This window comes from Talpa europaea (assembly GCF_964194135.1).
Source record: "Talpa europaea genome assembly, chromosome: 9".
Lineage (NCBI taxonomy): Eukaryota > Metazoa > Chordata > Mammalia > Eulipotyphla > Talpidae > Talpa > Talpa europaea.
The window spans coordinates 60237946-60263596 of record NC_140076.1 but is presented as its reverse complement, the minus strand read 5'-3'; the positions used below and the strand labels follow the sequence as shown (position 1 = coordinate 60263596).

At 37.1% G+C, this 25651-nt stretch overlaps 1 protein-coding gene across 1 annotated transcript in view; it reads left to right on the top strand.

Moving 5' to 3' along the window:
• NFIA (nuclear factor I A) overlaps window positions 1–25651 on the top strand; it is a gene marked incomplete at both ends in the record, with an annotated part of 324239 nt that overhangs the window by 220610 nt on the left and 77978 nt on the right. The window contains 1 exon segment of the mRNA XM_084243810.1: window positions 12617–12691. Coding sequence (XP_084099936.1) covers window positions 12617–12691 — 75 coding nt within the window.

Below are 25651 nucleotides of genomic sequence, written 5' to 3'. Positions count from 1 at the left end.
GCACAGGACTAGAGGGTAGTTCACTTCAAAAGATACTTCTATATTCAGTTTCAGTATTGCTTTTTGTGTGTGTATTTTTTATATCATGCCAAATATTTTCACATTTAACATTTAAATAGCTTTCCTTTGAAAAGTACTGAAAAGCAAAATTTAGAGTTCTAAATACCTGTTTTCTAGAATAGGCAGCACATAGTTAGTGACTAACAAGAATTTTTAGCTAACCAATTTAATTAAAAAAAAAAGTCAAATGTAACTGGCAAAAAAAAAAAGTTTTTATTCTCTCTTCTTCTAAATATTCCTTTGTATTGTTTATTGACAAGTTAGGCAAAACTTGATTTTCTGAAAAAATAATATTGACTTCAGATTCATTTTACTTTAAGCATCTGTACTTATCACCCCAAAAGTTAAAGATCAAAATTTGCATCCCCACATCTAGGATAATGCTTGGTCCATATAGATATGGTCAATATACAGTTAAAGAATAGATAAGATTTATATTTAAAATTATTGTAGGAATTATAAATAATTACATTTTTATGAATATTAAACTTGTAAATTATATTTGTAAATAAGGTTATATTTAGGAGTTAGATTCCTAAAATTTGTACCAAAAATTTTGAGAACTAAGTTTTGTTATATCTCACTCTAGGAAAACTTAAGACAGTTCAGAATATTTGCTTTAATGATTTGTTTCAAATATAAGTTGCTTGTTTTTAGAAAATAATTTCCCCCCAAATTCACTCTAATAAAATTATATTGCCAAAATTTTAATTTATGCACAATTTTTATATGGACACCAACATTATTTACTGTTGTTCACAAAAAGAACATAGCTAAGTCTTCCTCTTTTTTATTTTGGAAGTTCCCTTTGTGATTTAAGAGCTAAGATATTTTTTATTTATAGCAATAGCTATCATTTAAAAGTAAGATAATTTTTTTTTGTACCAGGTACTCTGCTAAGCATTTTAAGTGCATTATTTCATTATTCTTAATAACAAACTTCTAAGGTAGGTACAAACCATTACTGTCATTTTAAGATAAGGAAACTGAGGCTTAGAATATTTAGGATTCTAATCTCTACAATATTGTCCCTCCTGCTACACTTTGTGTAAATAATACCTTGCACAAGATGAATGAACATGTTCACATATTAATCCCTTTATAAGAAAAAAGGACATGGCACCTCGACTTATATTTAGCCTAGAGCATTTGTTTTTTCTGATCACAAATGACTGAAGACTATGAAACAATATTTTTAAATAATTACTTATTTTTGTTTATATTCAAAAGTAAGTCTGGAGAAATTTAATTAAGTGGGACAGAATTAATTTCATTTTAAGAGAAATTTCATAAGCACTGGTAATAATTGCTAAGAAGACTGGAATCCGGCAGGTTGGAATCCTTGGTTGCAAGCTGACACTTTGAGGGAATGTTCTTAGCAAAACACTCACTTCTACGGAAATTAGGTCAGCCCTTCTGGAACATTTATCATGTATACCTGTCACCAGCAAGACCTAGTCCTTAAAGTGAACTGAGATCTCAAGCATTGGTCCCTCATGCTCTGAGCTGCAAAGGACACTCTAAACCAATAGTTCCACAGATATGTGAGCTTGGCAGAAACTCCCATAAAACCAAAGCCAACGCCCATATAGTTGCTGTGGGAATTGAATTCCTTAATACTCTGTTTATAGAATTTTGAAACGGCAAATGGATTTGGTCTGTTCTGAAAAACAATCTGTCCCATGGCTTGTTTGGAATAACATGTAGAGTTGCTATAGAAGGGTGTAGGCAGATGACCCATGTCTTATTAGGAAGTCAATTTCACCAGCTTCTGCTTGTCCCATACCACACAGATAGGTTGGTTTTTTCCTAATTCAGGTTAGTATTTGCATAGAGGAAAAGCCAACTCCTACTTAAGCCAAGGAATCACTAATTTGATACAGAAACTTGAGTAGTTAGTAAGATCTAGAGCTAGCATAAGTAGCAAAATCTGGAGCAGTGGAAGGTAAGATAGAGTGTATGGTAAAACCAAAACAACATAAATGAGTCATAACCCAATGTCCTTTCAGTAATCATGTAGCATCTTTCTGGTGGTTTCAGAGCAATGTCAGCAACTCTGGGAATCCTGCACAGGAATTTGAGAATATATCTGCATCAGCTTTTGTGCATTGGCTCAATGAATGTTGTTCATTGAGGGTCTTGTAGATAAAAAATGACCACATTCACCAAGTCGTCAAATCTCTGTATCTACTAGGTTAGGTGACCTTCTCTTTAAAAGAAGGCAAGTACTCATCTTTTTCATAATTTCTTACGGAGTAAACACACCAAAGACTTGGCTAAGAGTTGCTAAAGTATTTGTCAAATTAACTGAATGAAAAGATGAAATTATAAAATGTTTGTGTAGGAATCTACCTTTGTATCTCAAGGATAAAAGGGATAAGTGGATAAGAATAAACATTTCATTTTTATGTTTGTTTGTTACACATGTAATGAAGATCCACCATAAGGTATACTCTGTGCAAAGATTAGAGTTAAAACTTGACAGTGGCACAGTCCCTATTTTCACTGAGTTCCTGTTGTACGTGTGTGTGAGAGAGAGACAGAGAGAGACAGAGAGACAGAGACAGAGACTTAAACAAATATCCTTATTTGTAATGCCACAATAGAGGTCATTTGAAAACTCAGGAAGGGAACTCAAGAACTTACAGAAATCTTATCTGTGAAAAGTAATATGTAACACAAAGTTTTGGTTTTTTACCATGTTCTTAGGAAAGAGGGACCTGTTTCATATAGAAAGTCTAGAAGATTTGAAGGACCGAAGGAAAGAGTAGGCATGGAGGAAATCTACCAATGATTTCTTGTTGGAAGAATTTAAAAAACAACTTTCATTGTCACACTCTATGAAGTCAGGACCAGGAAATAATTTCTAATTGGTGCTCTGATCTGGGGAGAGATTGTGCAGTCTTTTGTACCAGTCCCAGATCTGTGTTCTCTAGTCACACATGTTCACTTCCAGCTGCTGTCATTGAAATCCCACATAATCTTTCAAGGTCAAAGGGCAGTCACCCATGGCTGCTGCAGTTAAAAGGTTATGCTGATTTCTGTTGTCAAATATTGGCCCTTTTCTCTTCCAATCACTTCCATTCTACTTTTTTTAAATGAGAAAAATCCAACCGAGAATTGTATTACATGACTTTAAAGTCTTAAAACTGTTCTTCCATTGTGCTAACACGACATGGCCTGAACAGTCTAATTCATTCTGTTATATTTCACAAAGAATTTTCTGCTACTTTTAAAATACTTTGTGTTTGTGCTAAGCCAGCAAACTTCAAAAGTATAGTGGCCTACACAATTTGTGGCATTCTGTAGTATCTGCAGAGATGTACAACATAGGTTCTTTAATTTAATAAACACTGTGAATTATAGTATCAGTCACTAAGTAATTGCTGGGTAAGTGAGCAGACTGCACAAAGCAAATGGCTTTTAAAAAGATGAAAGTCATTTGTATGTTGTGGCTGCAAACACTAAATAATTTTGTATTTGGAAAATTACATCTATTTGTAATTTCATTTTTACTTTTTTGGTAGTCTTTAAAAAGCAATCACAAGGATTCTTTTAAAATATGTTGCTTTAGTGCATCGATGCTTTCCTTTCCCTGCTTGGCGAACCAAAATCAGTGTCAAGTGTCTTAAAATTAGGACACAGGCCCTCCTCATCTCTTTTCCTTGCCATTGCACGTGTCCTCAGGTGGTTTAAGTAAGCAGGACTCTCTGTACCTGACCTCCCAGCAGTGTGGATTAAACCTAAAGAGGAAGAACAGCACAATGAGCTTTAAGGTTTTTTGCTATTTTACATCCATGAATCAGGGTAGCCCTCGGGTGATTCTGTTTCATTTAAGGTAATCAGTTTCTGATGTATTCAGAGAATGCATTTTTTTTTTTATTTTTCCCTCCAGTATATGTAAGAATTCATGAGCAGAAACTGAAGCTATTTTAAATAGTCTGATCCACTTGCAGATTACTGGTGGTTACTCTCTAAGTTTAGAGAAAACTTTAATTCAAAACATAAAGGCAATAAGGATGCTTAAAAATTCTTTTAGTTCAAAACTAGGTTAATTAAAAAATACTTTTAAGTTTATAGTGCATTAAAAATAAAAATTAATTTTAAAATATTTATAATACACTGATTTTATGCTAATTGCAATGGAACTTAATTTTTCTAACATGAAGCAAAATTTTCTCTTCTTTTGGATTTTTTTATTGTGCTTAAAGAAATTCCCTAAATCAGGTGTTTCTCTCTTCTTGTGCAGAATTAGTTGCAGTTGCAAAATACTTATTTCTACTTACTACAGCCAAAATAAATGCATGATTGTAAATGTTGAGGGGAAATGGAGAAATTAACTTGTTGACATAAGAAAACAATCAAAGATAGGATATTTAGCATGCAGGAGAAAAAAAAATTAGGAATTGAGAGAATGTCCAAATATTTAAAGGGTAGCAAAATGAAAGAGAGATTGGATTTATTTTGCTTACACCAGGGGACAAAGTTGAGGTAAATGATGAGAAGTTACAGGAAGGCAAGCATATTAAGTTAATAATTTAAAAAAAAATCAAACCTTTCCAATTAATTCCAAATAATTTCCAAGTAATTTCCATGATGTTACATAGTCTATATTTATAAATGAAAATCTTTTTTCAGTTTTTATTTAGGTGTTTTAATACCTATTAGACACTGCCCTTTAGTTGTTTTAATTCATTGAACAGTCAAATTTAATGTACATATATACTACTCTTTCCTTATTAACTGCAGAAAATAGTAAAATGATGTGATGAGGCTTTTGGATCAGAATAGATAATTAAGACTGGTGTTATATATGATGAATCAAAATGAAATAAAGTTTATTTCAAGAATATAAATAAAACCGTGTTCTAATGCTAATTTTGCTACTGTCTGTATGATCATAGGTAAGTCGCTAAACCTCTCTAAGCTTAAACTTTTAGACTGTTACCAACTGTAGAGCGCTCATAGAACAAATATGTCTAACCATGTTTAGCAGTGTACCAAACACAAAGTAAGTACCGGAAAAAATGAAAGCTATAGTTTTGATCAAAATTAATTCTGGTAGGGAGGTTCTATAGATAAATTTTTCAGATAAGTAGCTAACTTTATAACACAGGTCACAAGTTTGATCCATTTCCCTAATGTGGGTATGTTAAAGTGTTTGCAGATTAAGATGTAGAGTGTCCTTGGGCTTTGTATTAAAAGTGTTATTTAGCTCAAAAGTTCAGATTCTGCTTTCCCCATCATCACACTGGTGTTTCTAAACCAAATGGGGGAAAAAGGGAAAGGAGTGGAGAATTGTATCTGAAGAGTAGCATTTGCCAAAACAAATATCCTTGTCAAATTATTTAATAGTAAGTTAAATTATGTTAAGAACATTCATTTATTGCAGGGTTTCTCAGAGGCTTCAACATATTCCTTGTCATTCTTTTAAGGATGGGTGTCATAGTGTCTTCTAAACCTATTTGACTATGGAAAACTTTATTTTGTATGTATTTATAGCTTTGTTTTTATTTGTTTTGGGTGGAGCATTTCAGGGAACTATTCCACATAACAGAATTTGAGAATCCCTGATATGAACCCTGATATGGAAGATTGAACATATCATTAGCTGGAGAATAGTAGCTAGGACATCTTGGTTACAACAGAGAGTCTATATTTGCATAATATTGGAAGATAATACTGAAAAAGGATACCAGATGCATGATTTTGAAGGACTTTGAATACCTAGCTCTGGAGTCTGATTCTCAAGGAAATCATGAAACAGTGATGGCTTTTTATTAGATGAAAGACACCAACTGTCTATCCTCTCCCTATTCTGCTGGTAGAGTAAGGTAGAGAGGAGTTTTGTAATGGGCACCCCAAATTTTGTGCATAGCGGGAACTTACAGATCATTTGACTAAATGAAATACATTAAATAATATTAGGCATTCTGATACATTTGTAAGCTTATGCCCAGTTTAAAAATATTCACATGCAAAAAAATAAAATCAATACTGTAGTAGCCAAGCAAAATATGGAATTGGCCCATGGCTCGCTAATTTGTGTCTCTTTAGATGCTAAAGGGAAAGCTCTGCAATTCTATTGGTTAGGGTAAATACTAGACTGCTCTAACAAAGAGGCAAAAATTTACTGTTATTGAAATCCATTTTTCATTTCTTATTCTTCCACATGAGCAGTGTAAGTCAGTAGGATGATTCTGCTCCACACTGTCATTCAGGTCGCAGGGTCCTTCTGCCTCACTGCTCTGCCATCTCATGGGCACTGTCTTTCTCTGTATGGATGAAAAAATTCTAGTTCTTTAAAAAAGAGAGGGAGTATCCAGGACAGGAATTTCTTTTTAGGCAGATGATGATTGTATCTCTTCCATTTGCTTTGCAGTGGTCATGCTCAACTATGAGCAAGGCTGGGAAGTGTGGTCTGCAGTTACCAACCAGGGATATGCGTGGACCACCTGAAGACTTGGCCCAAAATCACATTGCAATAGTCTTCATTAGTTGCTAATGTTTTCCTGGGAAGTTTTATAAAAAGACCCAATTTGCCTCCCCTGGTGGAGCAGCTATTGAGCGCTGGGTTGCGAAGCTGCCCGCAGCCTCTGCAGCGCTGGTTCGATCCCCGGCCACCGGTGAGGGTCCCACATGGCGCGCAGACCTCTCCTGCTGCCTACTGCTCCCCTCAGCGGTGTATTTCGTCAGTCTGTCTGTTCTGCTCCCTGCTCTGGCTCTGGTGAATTCTCTCACCCTCCCGTGCTTCTGACTGTGCCCAGTGCTTGTATAAATAAATAAAATCTTAAAAAAAATAAAAAATTAAAAAGACCCAATTTTAGGTAAATATATTACTGGAACTCCTGGCACAATCTCCCTTCACAGGGAATGTAAGCCCTCAAGAATAAAGACTGTGCTTTCCACCTAGGAGGCATTTGATAAATATTTGTTGAATGAAAGCAACCAACCAATTACTGAGTATATGTATATGGCAGAACAAACAACAAAAAAGTGCATTTTATTAATGCATTTACGAAACTTTTTTTTATCTGAGAATCTCCAAATACTATTTTTTAGAACCTCTCAAATGTCACCAGTGAATGGTACAGTAATTTAAATAGTCAAAAATCAGACTAAAATTTTAGAATTTGGGCTCAATGGATCAGCAAAGATATACCCTACCTGCAAACCTCCCCTATTTTCCAAGATATCCCAAATTAAGAGTACAGAACATATCATAGGAGGTCAGCTAATCATTTCCATAATGCTTTAGAAGGGTATCCCAAATCATACATCCGGATCTTTGAAGAAATATTTATTATACACCTGGAACAAGGGATCATGCTAGGTCCTGTGGACGATACAACGTAATAAGACGACACAAGCCTGCCCTTGCCCAGCTTGTTATAGGAATGCAGAGATAAGACTGGAAACTGCTGCCAAATAAAGTAGAAAGTGGCTGTGCATAAGACAAGTAGAGCAGAAGTTCTACTCAAAAGTATTGACAGCACACCTGAAATTTCCAGAACTCCCTGTGAGAAAGGGAAGATGAAGGAGCCACATTCCCTTCCCTCAGGTCGCCCCTAAGCCAGTGGGGAGCTCCCTTAAGTAGAAATTAAAATTCTAGAAAGGAGGAGTGTTGATAAGGTACACTTGTCTTCAGAAGGACAAGGAGCTAAGTTCTGTGAGAGCAGTGTTCTCAAGATTTAGCAATTCAAAATACTTGTGGCATATCAATTGTGTGAGGAAATGGGACTCTTCTCCCCCTCTGTAGCCCAGATACACACCCATGGTCACAGGCCCAACATTTCCTAACAATGGGGACTTATTTACCTTGGGGAGAATAGAATAGAGATTTTATTTTATTTTATTTTTTGGTGAAATAACCTGCATTTGCAATTTGTCTATATCCATTAGCCAGATGAGATTTGATAATTCAGAGCTCAGGACTCTTTGATATCACAACAGGATGAATAAATATACCATCAAAAGTATCAACTTCCTCAGAAATATTAATTCTTCTTCATAGACACTGAAACTTTCTTTAAAGGCCAATACTCTGTTTCCAGCTATTTCTTCCCTCAACCTCTGAACAGTTAGGCAAGGTTACCTGTCTCTCTGCAAATCTAACTTCCATCCTTTCTGTCATGTTAAAAGGTAGATAGATCTTCAGTACCTTCACGAGATGAGATTTGTTCCCATATAATGGCATTTTTCATAATAACTGCTGAGGTAAAGAGAGCTGCATTTTCTAACCACCCATAATAGAATTTAGCTTTTTGTATTTCTGCTTCTCCTAGAAAGCCTAATCTCTCCCCACTGTGAGTAGGACTGACTGCAAGATATTGAAATCTGTACTCTAATTGGAAATTCATTGAACAAGACTTCAGTGAATGAACTTTTTTAGTCATTTTATATGAAACGAAAAAGGATCTGCTCCTCATTTCAATCTCCTATACAATTGCTCCTGAACAGTAGTTCAAAATTGGAGAGTCAGATCATGATGCAATCTAGCTTTTCATCACAGATATCCTTAATGAAAATATATGTTTTGCACTCATTTCTGAGAGGCCCTTTTCAAAATGTAAATCTTGGGACCTTTCGGGAATGTTTAATCAGCTTTCCAACCCAAGATTTGTTAATGCTAATGTCTGAATTTGAAATTACTTAAATTTACCTTTCTAGTTTCTTTTCCATTTTTTCCCTCATCTTGCAATAACATGGCACACCCAGATTAGTGTTATTTCCCTGAAAATAATCTTTATCATTTGGTTTGTGTTAGTGAAAACGAAATATTAATATGCTCAGGTTTGCTTAGTAATTACGTTAGCTGTGTCATTTTTTCCATCACTTCTTAGGTTTCATTTCTCATTGCTATCTTCTTCTAGAGTTCACCAGTGGGTTTCCAAATAATTGGTAAAGGAACAAAACCAGTTTCATAGTCTTTTAAAGTCAAATGGAGCATTTATACAAACCTTTTTTAAAGGACACATTATAAACATAAATTAGGTTATCTGATAATCCCCTAATAATGTGAAGAAATGGTTACATCAAGATTTGTGAAATAATTCTACTGGTTATTTTTATTTTTCTAGGGTTTTTTTTGTTTTTTTTTGTTTTGTTTTGTTTTTTGTTATTTCATACTATCTCCTCCTACTTTAAGCTTAGGACTAGACTCTTTTGGTGGGATGCGGGGGTTAGGGGGGAGGCAGAAGGGAGACAGGAGATTTAAAAAAAAAAAAAAACAGCCTATAGAGGAAAACAGGCTATATTAAGGTTGTATGCCATCCAAAGGAGATGGGGCTTCTTTGAAGATTTTTGTTAGGGCAGTAAGCTCTGAACATAGTGGATTTATCTGAGATTCTCCAACACAATAGGGCCTTTGCACATGCTAATCCTGCTTCTTCAAGATCTATTTCTCCCTTCTTTTCCTGACTATTTCCTGTGTGTTTCTCAGATGTCAGCTCTTAAGAAACAACTTATTTGACTATGCTTTCTAAGCCTATTTGTTTCCTTCAAATCACTGATGCCATTTATAATTCTTAATGTCATTTGTTTTCTATGTTTTCAGTTGACGCTAGTTGAGACTGTGAATTCCCTAAAGGTAGGGACTGTGTCTTAAACCCCTCATGAAATGCAGCGCCTGGCACATGGTAGTTGCTCAATAAGTATTTATTGAGTAAATGAAGGAATCATCAGATTTGCCTATCAGTAAGACAACTCTGGCTGCGGAATGGAGAGTGGACTAGAGGGAGTGATGATTTAGAACATAGTTAGGAGGCTGTCCCATCATGCTGGTGAGAATGAGGAAGAAGCTGAGCCATACTCATGGGGGGAGATGTAAATATATGTAGTCAAGAAAGAGTAAGAAAATGGAGCCAGTGGGGATCAGTTGATGTGCATACTCATCAGGCGCAGGAGTCAGAAATGCCACCTAAACAGAGAAAACAAGATGAATGGTAGATTCATCCATCAAGTAGGGAATTCACAAAGATAAGAAGAGGTTTTTGGGGGAAAGAAAATGAACTCAGCTTTGGACTTGTTGGGTCTCAGGGTACCGGTGGACTCTTTGGTTAGGGATATCCAATAAACGATTTGATTCATGGGTTTGGAATCCAGAAGAGAGATGTTGGCAAAGATAAAAAGTTTATCATCATTGACCTATAGATTCATTCATCTACTTATTTAACAAATATTCACTTACTACCTGCTTTGTCCCATATAGTAAAGACAGTGGTGAATGAAACAAATGGTGTGCTAGTTTTCACAAATCTCACAGTCAACACTGGTATCTGATATCAGAGAAATGGACAGAATAACTTAGGAGAGATGAGCATAAACCCTGGCAAACACTAACATTTCAGAGATGGACAAAAGAATAGGGCAGTCCAGAGAGGGTGATAGCTTGAAGGCATGGGATTTCCCCTGCCCAAGTCTTTGTGCCAACTATACTTTGTTTTCAAAATATATTGCTTGCTTTTTTTTTTTTGGTGGCATGGTTAAAGTCCATGTGTTCCCATTCAGTCTAGACAGAAATTTATGTTAAGTTGTCCTTAAAAGAAGGAGTTTTTAAGGTTGGAACTGAGACAAGTATCAGCCCGCATGCAAGTGACATAGACAAAGATGAGAAAGAGCTGGAGATCAACCCAGATTTTCCTATTCAGCTATGAATTTCCTTGCTATTGTGATATGTGCTTTAAGAAACTTTAATGTACATTGTGGTTGGATTTCCTTTGTTATGGTCTGTGGGATAAATTTGATGTTAATGATGTCACGAGAAAGAGATATTATGGTCTGTTTTGCCAATACCTCTGTTGGAGAATTTTTATTTATTTATCTTTGCTTCTCAGTTCTCTTAATCCAAGGGACAACACCCCAGGCTCTTCCCAAATTAAAGTCAACTAAATACCTGGGTGTGGATTGCTTTGAGAGATGAAATTTCCTAAGTACTTTTTCAAATAAAATATGTTGCCACTTTATTTTTTAAAATTTATTTATTATTATTAAAGTAACATTGTTTTACACCTTTGCCAGTGTTTTGACAGTGTAGGTTACCACTTTATTTTAAAAAGCAATTTAAAATGATTGCATGTCCTAAAAATTTAGGCTGTTTTATCTAAAATATCTTGCATCTGTGTCTGATCAAAAAACGAACTGAAAATTCTTTTTTTTTAATTTCAATAAAACATCTTTCTTATCTTTTCTAATGAAAACAAAAGAAAAACAATAATTTGTAGTTCCATTTGTAATCCTACATGTAGCTTTTTGTTTTGGGGCATGACATTTGGCAAATTTATTGGTGCATAAACTGTGCCATTGGTAAACTTGATTCCCCTCAGTAGTAGGCAAAATCTAGTTTTTATCACTAACAAACATTTTGTGTATGGATTGTTTGTTATATATTCAGGTTGGTCCATTTCCTTATGTTGCTTTTCCTAAAGGTACATTTTTTTCTTTACAAAGAATAGTGATTTTCAAAGTCCCTTCAGCTAGTAATTCTCTTCTTAGTCCGATTTTATTTATTTTTATTTTTTTAAAGATTTATTTATTTATTTGTGAATATGAGAACTGGGGTACAGGGGTGCGGGGGGGGGGTGAGAGGATTCACCAGAGACAAAGTGGGGAACAGAACAGCTCTTAACCCAATTTTAAAAAGCTAAAATAAGTGATTGTATTTATCCTAAAAATATATATTTGAAATAGTATCTACCTATTTGAGACTTATAGAATCAAAAAAATTTTTGAGGTACAGAGCAGAATGACATATCAATTATGAATTCCTTGTCATTTGTATGTTTAATGTTCCAGAATATAGCATAAAATAAATAATTAATAATAGGTGTAATATCAGCTATCTCAAAAGAAATTATATTCAGCAAAAATGAAGAAGTTACAAAATTCAGAGATTTAAGTTATTTTGAACATATAAACAATTATCTTCTCCTCCCACCCCCGCCAAAAAAACAACCAGCCCATCTGTAAAAAAAAAACTGTTCTTGAAACAAATCTAAATTATTTGTGCTCAGAAGAATTTGTCTATTGTTCAAGGATAAGGGCTTATTTTTCATAGCCTGACTTTTTAAAGATTCACCTATGGTGTGTCTAGAAATAAAGGGAACATCTTTAAATCTCGTTTGATGTGAATGAATGGAAAGCTAATCCTGTTCAGATGTTTCTTTAGAGAATAACATTTAAAAACTGTTGTGGAATTTAGCTACCCTGGCTGATTCTTAGGTAGGCTGTTTTCATCCCAGTTGTTAAGATCTCAAAGGTCAGCCAAGGTAACCATTTTTTTTTTAATCGTCTTTTGTTTCATATTTCCTGTTGAATTTTTTTTAACCATTTCAAAAATCACCCAGTTGTTGTGTCATAGCTTTCCATAACCTCCAATTCAAACTAAAAAAACATCGATATAACTAACTGACTGTGCCCTCCCACATAAACCTTAGCAAGAGCTGGTTATGAAATTAGACATCACCTTTTTTAATCACAGTGAAACGAATATTTAGAATTCTTTTGTCAAATGTTTTCTATTTATGACACTTTGTTTCTTTTGTTTTTGTTTCCCCAGGACATTTGGGCTTCCAGGACAGTTTTGTCACATCAGGTGTTTTTAGTGTGACCGAGCTAGTAAGAGTGTCACAGAGTAAGTATAATTTTACTTTGATTTGGTACAGATGAGCTTTGCATTCGTGCTTACTTTCTACTAGGGCTCCTAGAGATAAAAATAGCTTTCAGAATCCCCTTATCATTCACCCATTGAAAGAATTTTGCCATGCAAATTGTTTGACAGCCAGGAATTTAAATGAAGAAAAATTAAATACCATTTTAATATCAGATATAAGAAAAGAACTGGAATCCTGAAGTCTCTCATATAGTCCATAGTTTATAGTGTGAACTGGTAAAAAAAAAAAAAAAAGGCTTCAAGGGCTTCCCTGATTTCTAAGAAATTCTGCATTTTAACAGAAATTGTTTCTGACCTTTAAAAAATGCTAATGCCCTTAACATGAGTGACACAGTAGAGCATGATCATTACTGGCTTGTCAATAATTACCAACAACAGTGAATTAAGAGTACCTGTCACCACCCTGTTACATTGATCAAAGGTAATTGATTGTATTTTTGCTATGACATAATCCAGATAGTCCAAGGAGAAGGTATAGGATTCTCATTCATATTCTCTCTCATGTGCACACACACACAAACTCATGCATACACACACAAACACACACACTCACAAACTGTTGCCACTCCCGAAAACACCTCTTTGTTTTTATTTAAAAGCATAGCTGCAACAACTAAGGTGTACCATTTCCTAATAATGAAAGGAAAAAAACACCAAATATTAAAATTTTATTTTTTATTCCCCTGGTACTTCAAAATACCACTTGTAGATAAAAGTTACTTTGTTAACATTGGTTTCAAACTGCATCAGATCCTTTGTGGAATGAGGTGGAGTAAAAATAAACATTTTCATTTCAAGTTCATACCCCCATTCACTGCTTTATAGTCTTGCAAGATTGACCCAGTGAGCCAGTCAATCTCATGACAAGATGTCCGGTCAAGCAAGTCGGTCATCCTGATCTCAGAGGACCACATTTTATCTGTTTTACTTCTTCGGTCTGGAAATCTCTTAAGAATCCAGAAAGTTAGGAGGTGGAGCAGATGATGTAGAGAGAGAGTGATAGAGACTCTCGGAACTGTTGAGCATTCACTATCTGCCAGGCACCCTGCTAGGTTTTCATGTATGTTATACAAAATAATGCTGATAATAAATTTGTCAGATAAAAAATTACTCTCATTTTTACAAGTGAGTTAAATTAGTGCCATTTACCCAAAGCAAACAGTGGTCAGTGGTTAAGCTAAGTCTGTGGAATGCTATAACCCATACACTTAGACTGACCCAAGGGGACTTGAAGAAATCTACAGTGTAAAGCTCGATAGGAAAAAAGAACAAGACAATAAGTAACTGTGTGTGACAGAATTCTGGGAGTCGGGGTCCTTTAGTTTTGCCGGGATATTCTGGTGCAAGGGCATTGGAACCCTAACAAATGGGGCATTAGAAGCAGCAGGTTGTGACTTATCATATTAAGAATGTACTGAGGTAACAACAGTGTGAAGTAGAGACTGGCGTGCCATATTACTTGGAGGATATATGCTGCCTAAGCACAGTTCACAAGCCAGTGATTTGCCATGGACAAATAATGCATTTGTATAATTTTTTATTAAAAAAATCACTATTCCACATTTTGCTTGCAATTTTAATAGTAATACAGAGTGTATATATCTGAGTATAACTGTCGCAGAGGCATTACAGGAATGTACAGATACTGAGCCTTAATAGGATCTAAATATAGCCTTAAATAGTGAAAAGAAAATCCCTTTAACTTTATGGAGCAGTAGATTTTTTATTCTACCCTGACTGCCATCATGTTTACATTTAGTCTTCAGTATCATCAGTGCCTGAGGCCTGGGGTTGGCCCACATTGCTCAGAACCATCTTTAGAATCTTGTCCTCCTTGCTCTTTCTGTATGTCCCTTTAAGTTCTTATATCCCAAGGCTTCTCAGTTCCAAGCTTGAATAGCCCTCCATCCAGTCTCTAATAGCATGGTTGCCAAGTGAATTCTAAACCTGCCTTCAAGACAGCCAGAGGGGATGGCCAGACCACAGATTGAATTTGCAGAGGGACCTGGCTTTGCTTCCTGTCCCCATTTAGGGGGTTGTGTTGCTGATGCCTGGCATCATGCACGTCCTTCGACTCTTGAACGCGTTGCGATTCCACACACTGCTGTGTAATCGCTCTAGGACTCACTCACACATGGCCTCTTGCTGACTGAAACTGTTTGGCAAGAGTGGGACTCGGCTGTGTCAGCTTAATCATGGCTTCAGGCCAGACTGCCATCCAGAGCCTCCTCCCTCTTGTGGATCTTTAATCCAGGTTTGTCAGGGTATAAGTCACAAGATTGCCTTGGCTGCTGGGGTAAGCATCTCCCAGCTCACGTTTCCTCACCCGCACACCTCTCGAAAGACTTAACACTCAAGCCACAGGCCAAAGAAGCTGGGCATCCATTTTAGAGGCCCAATGGCTACATTTTGCAGATCACTGGGGCTCAGATGATTTTACATCCTTCAAATAGAAATAAACTAACTAGCACATAAGTTAATTAAATGCATGATGTTAGCCCTATTAGGAGCATGAAGCAACACTAATATGAAAAATCATAGCGGCCGAACATTGATAGAGCAAGTACGAGGCTTTGTGCTGGGCTCTTTGTGAACGCGATCTCACTCAGTCCTCTGCGCTTGCTGCTATTGTCCTATTTACAGATGAAAGAGACCACAATACTCAGAAGTTAAGAAACTTGTTCTTTTTACTTTGCTGTCCTCAGCTAGCTGACTGCAGACATTTCTGTCATTATCTCTCCTGTAACTGCATGATAGAACTGAGCAGAATCCAAAGATTCTGTGCTTTTATTGAATTAACCATTCCATGTTAGACTTGATAAACATTTACCTTATTTATGAGTATATATTTTTAAAAGATTAAAATTATATCCATGTAAACCTACACAAGTAACACCATTAATTAAAATTTTTTCTTGCGTTTATTTTCAGGTATGATTTTTTTTTAAATTACTAGACTTTTTTTTTTTTTCAGAACAGTTTTAGGTTAACACAGTTTCAAAATCCCCACAGCTCCCAGCATAAAATTTCTCCTCTTATTAACTTCTTTTGTCATCGTGGAATATTTGTTATAATCAATGAGCTGATATTAACACATTGTTAACTCCTGTCCATAGTTTTCATCAGAATTCAGTCTTAGTGTTATATATCCTGTGTGTTTGGACAGATGTATAATGACATGTATCCATCATTATAATATCATGCAGAATAGTTTTGCTTCCCGAAAAACCACCTGTGTTCCACCTGCTCATTCACCCGCTTCCCACACCAGTAATCTGCCAGCTTTGCGTAGTTTGGCCTTTTCCCTGGGTCTTTTTTTTTGGTCCCAGTATCTTTCTCCCACAATGTTGCAAGTTTCTTTTTAACCTCCTATCTTCCTCAACTCAACCTAGTGCCCCCAGTCAGGCCTAATTATAACCCCAGAATTCCATCTGACCTGAAAATTTCACACTAATGGTGTCTTAGCTTGAAAATGTTCCCTTTTGTGGGTCTTTAAGTATTCAGTTTTTAAATTTGTTGATATAAATATTTACTTTCCTTAGGTTTCCAGTTAGTTTCTGTTTTGGATTTTCCTCCTTTTGAATTTAATAGAGGAGTGAGGTTTTCGTATTTCCTCAGGAGGACTCACAGAAATAACTGTGTGCTCAGCTTGTTGTTTATAATCATGTGACTAAGGGTGGTGGCGGCAAAGAAACTCAAGAGAAAGTTCTGGCTTAGCCCCACACATTCAGAGGTGAGGGCCAGGCAGCAAGGTCGCTTGCCATTAAATTCAACTGATCCGATGGACCAGATGCACAGACCTGTTGCAGTCCTGCTGCGTCTCCCATGAAGTCCCCTCGCCTTCACCACCTGCCTAGCTACCTTTTATTTATTTATTTTTTTGCACGTGGAGTGCATGAAAGGCAAAAAAGGAAAGTTCTGTTCCTCTGAGCCCCAGCGAACTACTGTAGCATAAAAGTAAATGTGTACTTGTTCTCTTCCTACCTTTCCCCCATGTGTAAGTTCTAGTTATTTATTACTTTGTTCCGGGGCAGGGGGCGGGGGAAATACAGACCACTAGACACTGCCAGAAAGAGAGAAGTCTTCTCGGCTCTGGGGGAGGGGGTTTATAAGTGCTAACAATGTGGTTCAGAATCACTAAAGTTGTTTTAGCATAATACTGTGAGGAAAGAGACAGGAACCATCTGTTAAAATGACTCTTACATGATGTTGCATTTTCAAACAAAGCTTTCTAGAAGCATTTGCAAATGGGTCTCTTTCCCATGAAGTTGCTACAGAGAGAGCCCCCTCTACTAGCTGCTAAGTGATGCTGCTGAGGTAACTGTCAGCACCCACCCTTGTTTATTTTGTACCTGTGTTTTCCTCAAAGTGTGTGCTTTGAGGCTGTCAAATATCCTTCCTGGTACGAACCCAGAAAATCCTCCTGAAAAATCCTCTACTTCTGCCCATTTCCTTTTAAAGTGCTGACTATTTTACTTGAAGTTGGTGGAGTGACTCTGAAACCTTAAATCCTTCGCTAGGGAAGAGGGAAACCGCAAGCACACACAGACCATTGTGACTCTGGCTCGGCGGGTTCTAATTTTCTAGCAGTGGTTTATACACCCGAGCCGGCTGCAAGGGTTAAGTAAACTTCGTGGCTGGGGATGACTTCATGGCCCTGGAATTTTGAAAAGCCAGGGTTCTCAGTACACTGTGGCCAGCCTTAGAATCTTTGGGTGTGAAAACCACTCTCAGTTACCCAGACTGATTTTTGGTTCCTGCTGCACTGCTGCAGAATCTATTAAAATCCGGCAGCTGAATTGTCCTGGCTCTTCCACAAAGCTGGGCTGCTGGGTGGCTACAGGATTCCCGAGTTGTTTGTCAATGGAGAGTGTGAATGGAGCAGGCATATGCCTCAGCCTGGCATGAGGTGGCACCCTAGTGGCTGTTTTCTGCCTTAGAAATGTGTGTTCTTTCTATCTGCTCACACAGGAAGCATTACTCCAATTTAAATTGCAGTTCATTTTTAAAGTTTTCTTTTTTAAATCTCTAGGTTCTCTGTCTTTGAATGCTCATGCCCATAACTTGGATTTTTCTGGCCAGCAATTTACTCAAAATGATTGGCAATGGTCTAACCTCATCATGCAACTCCCATGATAGAATTAACTTAACTTCAAGGTGCAATAAGAAAACGAAGTGCTTTGATAGGAAAAACTCTAAACTTGAAAATGATAAAATGTTCTCACAAGGAAGGACGTTGTGAGGAGATTGATAGAGGGTCCCAGATGACTAGGCATTTGGGGTGACATATAGAGTTTCCAGATTTCAGATCTTATTAAAGCAGTGGGTTTGAAACTTTACTAACCAAGCAGCCTGTTGGTTCTCCTCTGTTAAGTAATGTGATCTCTGTGATCATTGCATGGAAATTAATTTTTAAAATAGGTTATATTCTTAAGCAAGCACTTCTTTGGAAAGAAACCATTTGGGCTTGAGCATTAAAGGAAGAAACAAAAAGATTATAATAAAAAATAGACTGCAGCCCTCGCATGAACAGTTGCTGTGACCTTGCCTTTTGTTTGCCATTACACAATTCAATGGCAGTCCACTCAAACTATGCTCTCGATCAATATCCTATTAAAGCAGCACAAAAAGTCTCCATAAACTTAGTGGTTAGCTATGTTTATAAATGGAACTCGGCATAATTAGATGGTCAATAGCAGGCTCTACTAGTAATTTTAAAATGAACATCACACATTTTCCCTCTGTGGAAGTCAATGGCACTTCTTCTGGAGTGGGGGTATGGTGTGGAACAGACAAAAGAGTGGGTGCCCCTTTAAAAAAATCCCTAATGCCTGTCACAAAATGCAGTTTTTAAAGAAAAATCTCCATAGTTGTGATATATGGTCCTACATATATTTTTTTCATTTTTATATTGAAATCACCTTATTCTGAATATAAATTTGCAAATGTTTCATTTGTAGTTTTAATCAGTCCCTCAGAGAGAGAGAGAGAAAATAATAAATATTGCCATATCTTAGGAAGAAAACTATCAATCTGGCTGGCTTCAGGTAGTAGGTGTCCCAACTAGCACAGTGGGCTGAGTGCAGTGCTGTGAAGATGTCTGCAGCCTCTGCGGTGTGGGTTCGATTCCCAGCTGGCTGGGGAGATTCCCACATGGTGTGGCAGACCACTCCTGTCGCACCCGCTGCTCCCCTCCGCAGTGTATTTTAGTTGTCGTCCTTTTCTGCTCCCTGCTCTGTCTCTGGTGAATCCTTCTCACCCTCCCACGTCTCTGGCCTGTACCCCAGCTCTTGTATAAAAATAAATGAATATTAAAAAAAAGATTTTTAAAAATTCAAAATAAACACTGAAATTGAATTAGCTCAGAAGAGTGTTTTGTTGAATAATTTTTGTCTTTTAATTTTCTTGACATATTTGAGGTGAATATTTGGACAGTAAAGTGGCAGCAAATGGAATGAACTGGCAGTAACAGAAATTTTTATCAAACTACTCTTCTAAATCCCAGATCACAGTGTGGGTGACCAAAGTGTTCTGTGATTTTCCTACTCTATTCTTCTCATCCAACAAAGAACCATAAAGTGAGGGATATCCCCACCCTTACCTACAGATTGAAATCTCCATAGACCTTGTGTTTGACGCAGACCCTGGTAATGGCGTTATGACACCGTGTCAGCTAGAATTAGAACTGTGGCAAGAACAAGCTTATGGCATCAGCAGATCCATCAGTCAACCCTAGGCATGAAGGCCCAATCCTGTCTCTTCCATTCATACTCCTACAATCTGCCTGGCTAGAGCTGGCAGTGAGAGTCCTCATGGCAAGATTTAGGGGAGCTTTTGTTCTGTGTTCTTAGCCGAAGCTCCTGCTAAATTTATCAGGCGGTGAGCATTTTTATCATAAAGATTTGATCCAGGGAGAAGCTGAGCATATAACACTTTGATGTATATACTAATTTGTTATCATGAGCTCTATTCTCATGTTTATCTACTTCTGGTCTTTTGTAGGCAATTCGTTGGTTTGCTTCCTATGTAGAGTATATCATAAAAATCTATGTGCAAGATGGCTGCATGGTATCATAAAATAGTTCAGGATATAGCTTTGGGAATCTGGCCCTGCCTGTTTCTATCTGTATAACTTTGGGCAGTCATGTAGTTATGTTCTCCGCATAGCTAATAAGGAGGTAATGTTCAATCCACAAATATTTATTAAATGCCAACTGTGTGCATAGCCTTAAGCACTTAGGGTGCCAGATATATAGTAAGTACCATTTGGGAGTGTTTTGAGTGACAGACTGTCCAGGGCTGTCATATAGTTTGTGGTACAATAATGGTAACTGCTATAACTAATAATGAACAAAGACTATCCTGATCTTTCACCATGTGTTCAGAGCTGATCCTTGATCTGACCATACTATCCACATATTTGTTGAAAATATGTGTTATTTGTGTACATAAAAAGGACCAATTTTAAAATTCATGTTCTAAAAATAAATTTTTTAGAAAACACACTAATGATATCTTCAGTTATTAATTTTGATTGGATAATAGTATATCAATATTAAATCTCATGCATTTGCTTTAGAAAACCAGGAAACTCTTATTCCTCCAATTTTCAGCCAGAACCTGTGCTTCTGCATCATGCTGGAAATTTCTCTATCAGGATAGCTAATGGATAATAAGATTTTTTAAATTTTCATTTTAACACTGACATAACTAACAACTTTTAAAATGGCTAACCATACTTGAGTTATTTTTATCAGAGTTTTAAAAAGTAGTCCTTAATTCTATAATGTTAGAAATTTTGCTTTCTCTTGTATTGTGGACACAAAAAGTCCCTCTGAGTAACAGCAACATGCTGAAGAGCGCTATTGTCCATGTAGTTTTTAGTAAACCTTTTGGACTCATAAGCCTCAGTTCTTTAAAAAGCAGATATTTATATCCCATTGGTAATACTGAAGAGCAAAAGGGCATTTTAGGGATTTCCAGAAGAAACCCTATATTCTGGTAAATCCTGTGATTCTGTATTGTATTCCTGAAAGAAGTTTTATATTACCCTGCAGTAAAATCATAAATATTGAGATTTTGGCTGAAATGGATTTTCCTAGCTAACTCTTATGGACCTAAAAGACTCTTGGTGACTCTATAGGTGTATCTAGGATAAAATTGGTAAAGCCCACATTCAGCAAAGCTACACATTAGGTCAGAGTCTGGGACAGAGTTAATCCAGTATGTGATTGATGTGAGTACTTGTTAGCACCCAGGAGTTTTAATAGATGGAGGAGGAAGAAGATTTAAAAGTTATTGGGGAAATTATTGAGAACTGTTGTAGACAGCTGGAATTGTAGGTTGTCGGGTTAGAACTCTGTTGAGTATGGTTTTCTAATAGCTAATGGTCAGATAGTCCCAGTGCACTCTTGGTTAAGGGGCTTACGTTTAGAAGCCCTTCCTAGATTTATAGATCATTGTGGTGAAAAGACCTCTTAGGCCATCAAAGCCATCCCCTGTCAGGGAAGACATAATCCCATGGCTGGGGCTATATCAGATACTAAACGGGTACCACATTTGACCTCAACCAAAAGCTAAGACGAGATGATACTCTAAAATGCAGAAAATCAATTTCATTCCCAAAGGCAGAAGCCACTAATGCAGGAGATCAGTCAGCATTGCTAACCCCGCTGTGGGTCCTGTCAGACCAAGTGTCAATCCCATCATGCAGTGAAGCTCTGGCTGACACTCGGACTTGAAAGATCTGTAAAAACAAAGAAGCGAGAGGACAATCTAATAGGAGTTTTGCAGTTATGTGGTAGGTGATAATTATTCTACTTAAATCTTCTTGAATTCATCTCCCTAGTGATGCTGATGAAAGAAAAACTGGAGATTCAAAATAAAGACTTTACCTATTTCTTTAGGGAGATACCTAGAGATATCTGGGTTCAAATACCTGCTCTGTCTTCTATTAGCTGTGCAATGTTGACCGTGTTGCTTAAGCTTACAGCTAATTTTCTCACTTGGAATAAGGACTAATACATCTTCCATAGGGATCCTGTGAGGATGAATGAGATAATTCGAGTAAAACACCAAACATGTTGCCCGACACATAATAAATGCTCAATAAATACCAGTTTTTAGCTATTTTTATTAACAAGTTCATATAATTTTTGTTTGATTCCATAAACATTTGTTGCCTGTATAATATATGAAGCATCCCACACTGTGTGCTGAAAATACAGAAATAAGTGAGAGACAGTTCCTTCCTTTCTAGAGTAAACGTTAAATTTCTTAAAATCTAAGACTGAACTTTCTTTGCGGCAATAAAGTGCCCGAATACACTTAATTTACTAAATGAACTCACAATTACCTATCAAAGATAAACCATCTTCATGATTCTGAGTGGGGAAGAAGAGAGGGTTTCAGGGATTTGTTCCTGTTTTAAAGAAAGGAGAACCTTTTTTCAGAAATAAAAATTCTTCCATTCTCCTCCTACTCCTTCTGCCATTACATGCACACATATTCCTTAACGTGTGTCCACGAAACGTGGATGCGTGAAAATGGTGCTCTGTGTTTGTTAGCAGATGTCTTAGATGGGGTTAAAACATTATGCTGGATTTTGGCACCTAATACTACATTTCATGAAAAGCATTGCGTAAATCTTATAATAGTGGGGAAGTTCATTTTCACATGGAGGGAAACCCACGTTTTAGTTCAGCTCTTTTCTTTTATATTCCTTTTTTTTTTTTTGAAAAGCCCTACTCCTAGCCTGCAGTTGGTTCTGCTTTTTAGAAAAGAAGGGTAGAAAAAGGAGATCAGCACATGGTTTACAGACCAGAAATCTGCTTGGCAAAGGAGTTGCTGAAGACTGTGGTGTATAAGCTGCAGAGAAAGTACCTTTATGATTGATTTCCATTCAAGTCAGACTGACTGCAGTGTGGTCATTTTTCTAACCCATAACTGCTCACACTGCAGCAGTCTGCTATCTGCAGGGTGTCTGAATTATAGCAGTCTATGTCCATGTTACCTCTTACACAAATTACTTACACTGGTTTCTTTTTCCATGCAAATTCATCAGTTTTACAGCCCCTCATAGCCACAGTCAGGAAACTCTGGCCGAGAGCACAAATTGATAAAATGAGTTAATTTTACTATACTTTCTTTTTTTCTTTCTAAAAGCCCTCTCTCATAGGCAGTGTTCAGGAAGCATATTATGGTAAAAGGAAGATAACAAAGGAGTTGAATTTTCTTGCCATAAATTACTTTCCAAGTTAATTCCCTTTAACGATGATTCCAGATTTGCTTGAGTTTTCATAGCATTGTGCGTTTTACAACTGTGCCTTTGATAGAAAGAAGAACAAGTATTTTCCCATGTTCACTCCTTTTGTGCCAGTGACATGGACTTTCTTACAAATCTTTGCCACTAGAATGCAAAACAACACTAAATTGTGCTGGGCCCATAGACTGTGCTGTTGTTAGACTTCCCACCTCCCAGTCTTAAAGTACAAGCTCCCAAGGTCTCAGTGAGTACATTAAATTATGTAATCTGGAAAGAAATAGACCCCTCCTAATTAAAAAAAAAAATAGTTATTTTGTAAATTAGAAATTGAATGCTAAACCCTGATAGTCATTTTGGGGGGGGGAGAAGTGGTGAATATGGAATAATCAGCCATTACTCCATACTCTTTACTTGCAAAACAAATTTGAGAAAGGAACAGTTATGATCTTATGCCCTAAAATGTAAGCCCCATGAGGGCAGGGGTTTTTATATATCTTGTCCATTGATGTTTCTCAAGTATCTGGAACAACCTCTGGCACATTAAAAGTGCTCCATAAATATTTGTTGAATTCCGTTGAATGCAGCCTCTATGGAGGATATGTGCCATTAGCAATAGGCTGGCCACACTAGTCATTTAGTTAATGCTCCCTGCTGATTCTTGTTGAACAAGTTGTAAACTCAGTGCACTGTCATCTCGCAGGCAGAGTAGCTTGAAAATTTGGATGGAATTTTTTTTCCATCATCCTCTCTCTAACAATGCAAGCCTGAGCAGATTGTCTCTGGTGGATGGCAGAAGTTCAATAACCACAACCTTATCCAACTACTAATGTGTACAGAAGAGCAGGTCATTAAGAGGGTTGGCTACTAAAGTAACCCCTTTCTTCCAATAGCCCACATTACTATAATGATTCCTTAATAGCAGACCATTTATTAAGAAATGACACAAAGACTCCTTTCTACTCATGACAGGAAAGAAGGGTTATTGGGGGCTAGGGGGGTTGGGGAATGACTTAGAGATAACATCTGAAAAGACAATTCCCAAAAGTTAACCTTTTCAAAAAAATTCCTCAATGGACCATCTACAAATACTTCAGGTAAGAGTTATTGCAATACTGCTTAAGAAAGTTAAGGGGCAACTTTCATACATAAGAATTGTTTACTTATATATTTCTAAATTTCGTTTTTGTTGCTTAAAAATTAGGGAGCAAGTGGAGAGGGTCATTATTTTTTTTAAGATTTATTTATTTATGTATATGAGAGCTGGGGTGTAGGCCAGAGGTTTGGGGTGAGAGGATTCACCAGAGTCAGAGTAGGGAACAGAACAGGCAGACTGACTGAAATACACTGCTGAGGGGAGCAGTGGGTGAGACAAGATAGGTCTGCTGTGCCATGTGGGTCCACTCCCTGACGAAGGATCAAACTCATGCTGCAGTGGCTGCTGATAGCTTCATAGTGCTGAGACTTAATCCCATGCACCCCCAGAGAGGCCCGAGAGGGTCATTATTTACACTTCTTAATTTGAGGCATGTTTATTGGTCATCAACTGTGTATAAACAACTATGATAAACTGCCAGGAATATAGAGGAGGCTGTAGGAGCTATGGGGTTAAAGGTCAGCTGGTGTACCCTGTGATTTCTTGACCTAGGAAACTTACTTAACCTCTTCCTGCCTCAGCTCCTAGTGGTGGGAGGAATTAAAGGGATGATGTGCTTAGTGCTCTTAGTCCAGCATAAACAGTGCTTGATAAATGTCAGTCCTTTTATTGTCATGGTCATGTCCATGACCTTAGTAGTGTTGGATGGTATTGGTGCTGAGTTTTCATTTTTATCGTAATTGTTTTTAGAATTATGAGGTCCAAAGAGTTTAAATGACGTATCCATGTCACACAAATGGCTGTTGTCCTGGCTGGGACTTCAGATACTCTCCGAGCCCCAGGACTTTTCCTTGTTCTGGAATGTCTGCCTGTACAGTGGTCAAAAAAAGCACTCAATTGATTTGGAGGGAAAATGTCATGTGTGAGATAACAAATAAAGGAGAAAGCCTATAGTCAGGTACAAATGGAGCAAAATCAGGTTTCACAATATGTGGAACAGGCCGGAAGTGTTGTGGTTGGTATTGGTACAGTCCTTCCTTAGCATTCCACACTTGGCGGCAGTGGCTGTGCAATCTCTGTAACACACCGGAAGGCAGTTAGTGTTTAGCTTCAGAAGCCCAACATCACATTCTGAGCAGACATTGGGCATGTAGCCCCTGACAACTATTATTTCCCTAATTTGCAAAAAGAATTTATTACTATTATGAACGAAGAAATTCATTGTGTTATATTCAGCTTATTGACTTTCTGTATTTTTTAAAATACTTTGATCTCCTGCTTTTTTGTACTATTTCACACCACAGTTGGAAAGATGCCTTCTCTCCCTGTTTAGTAGCCCGAAAGAGGTGACAGACCTCCAATGTGGAAATACTATTTTCTTTGTTGACACTTAGTTTAGACCTCCAGTCCTTCTTACCAGGACTCCTGAGTCAACCTTCCAACTGAGTTCACCACCCCCAAAGTCCCAGTCCCCTTTTGTGAATGCTGCATGCTGTTGTTGTATTAGCATTCCTCAGTTATCTTATCCTTTCCCTACTTGTAAATGATCATGAATCCCACAAAT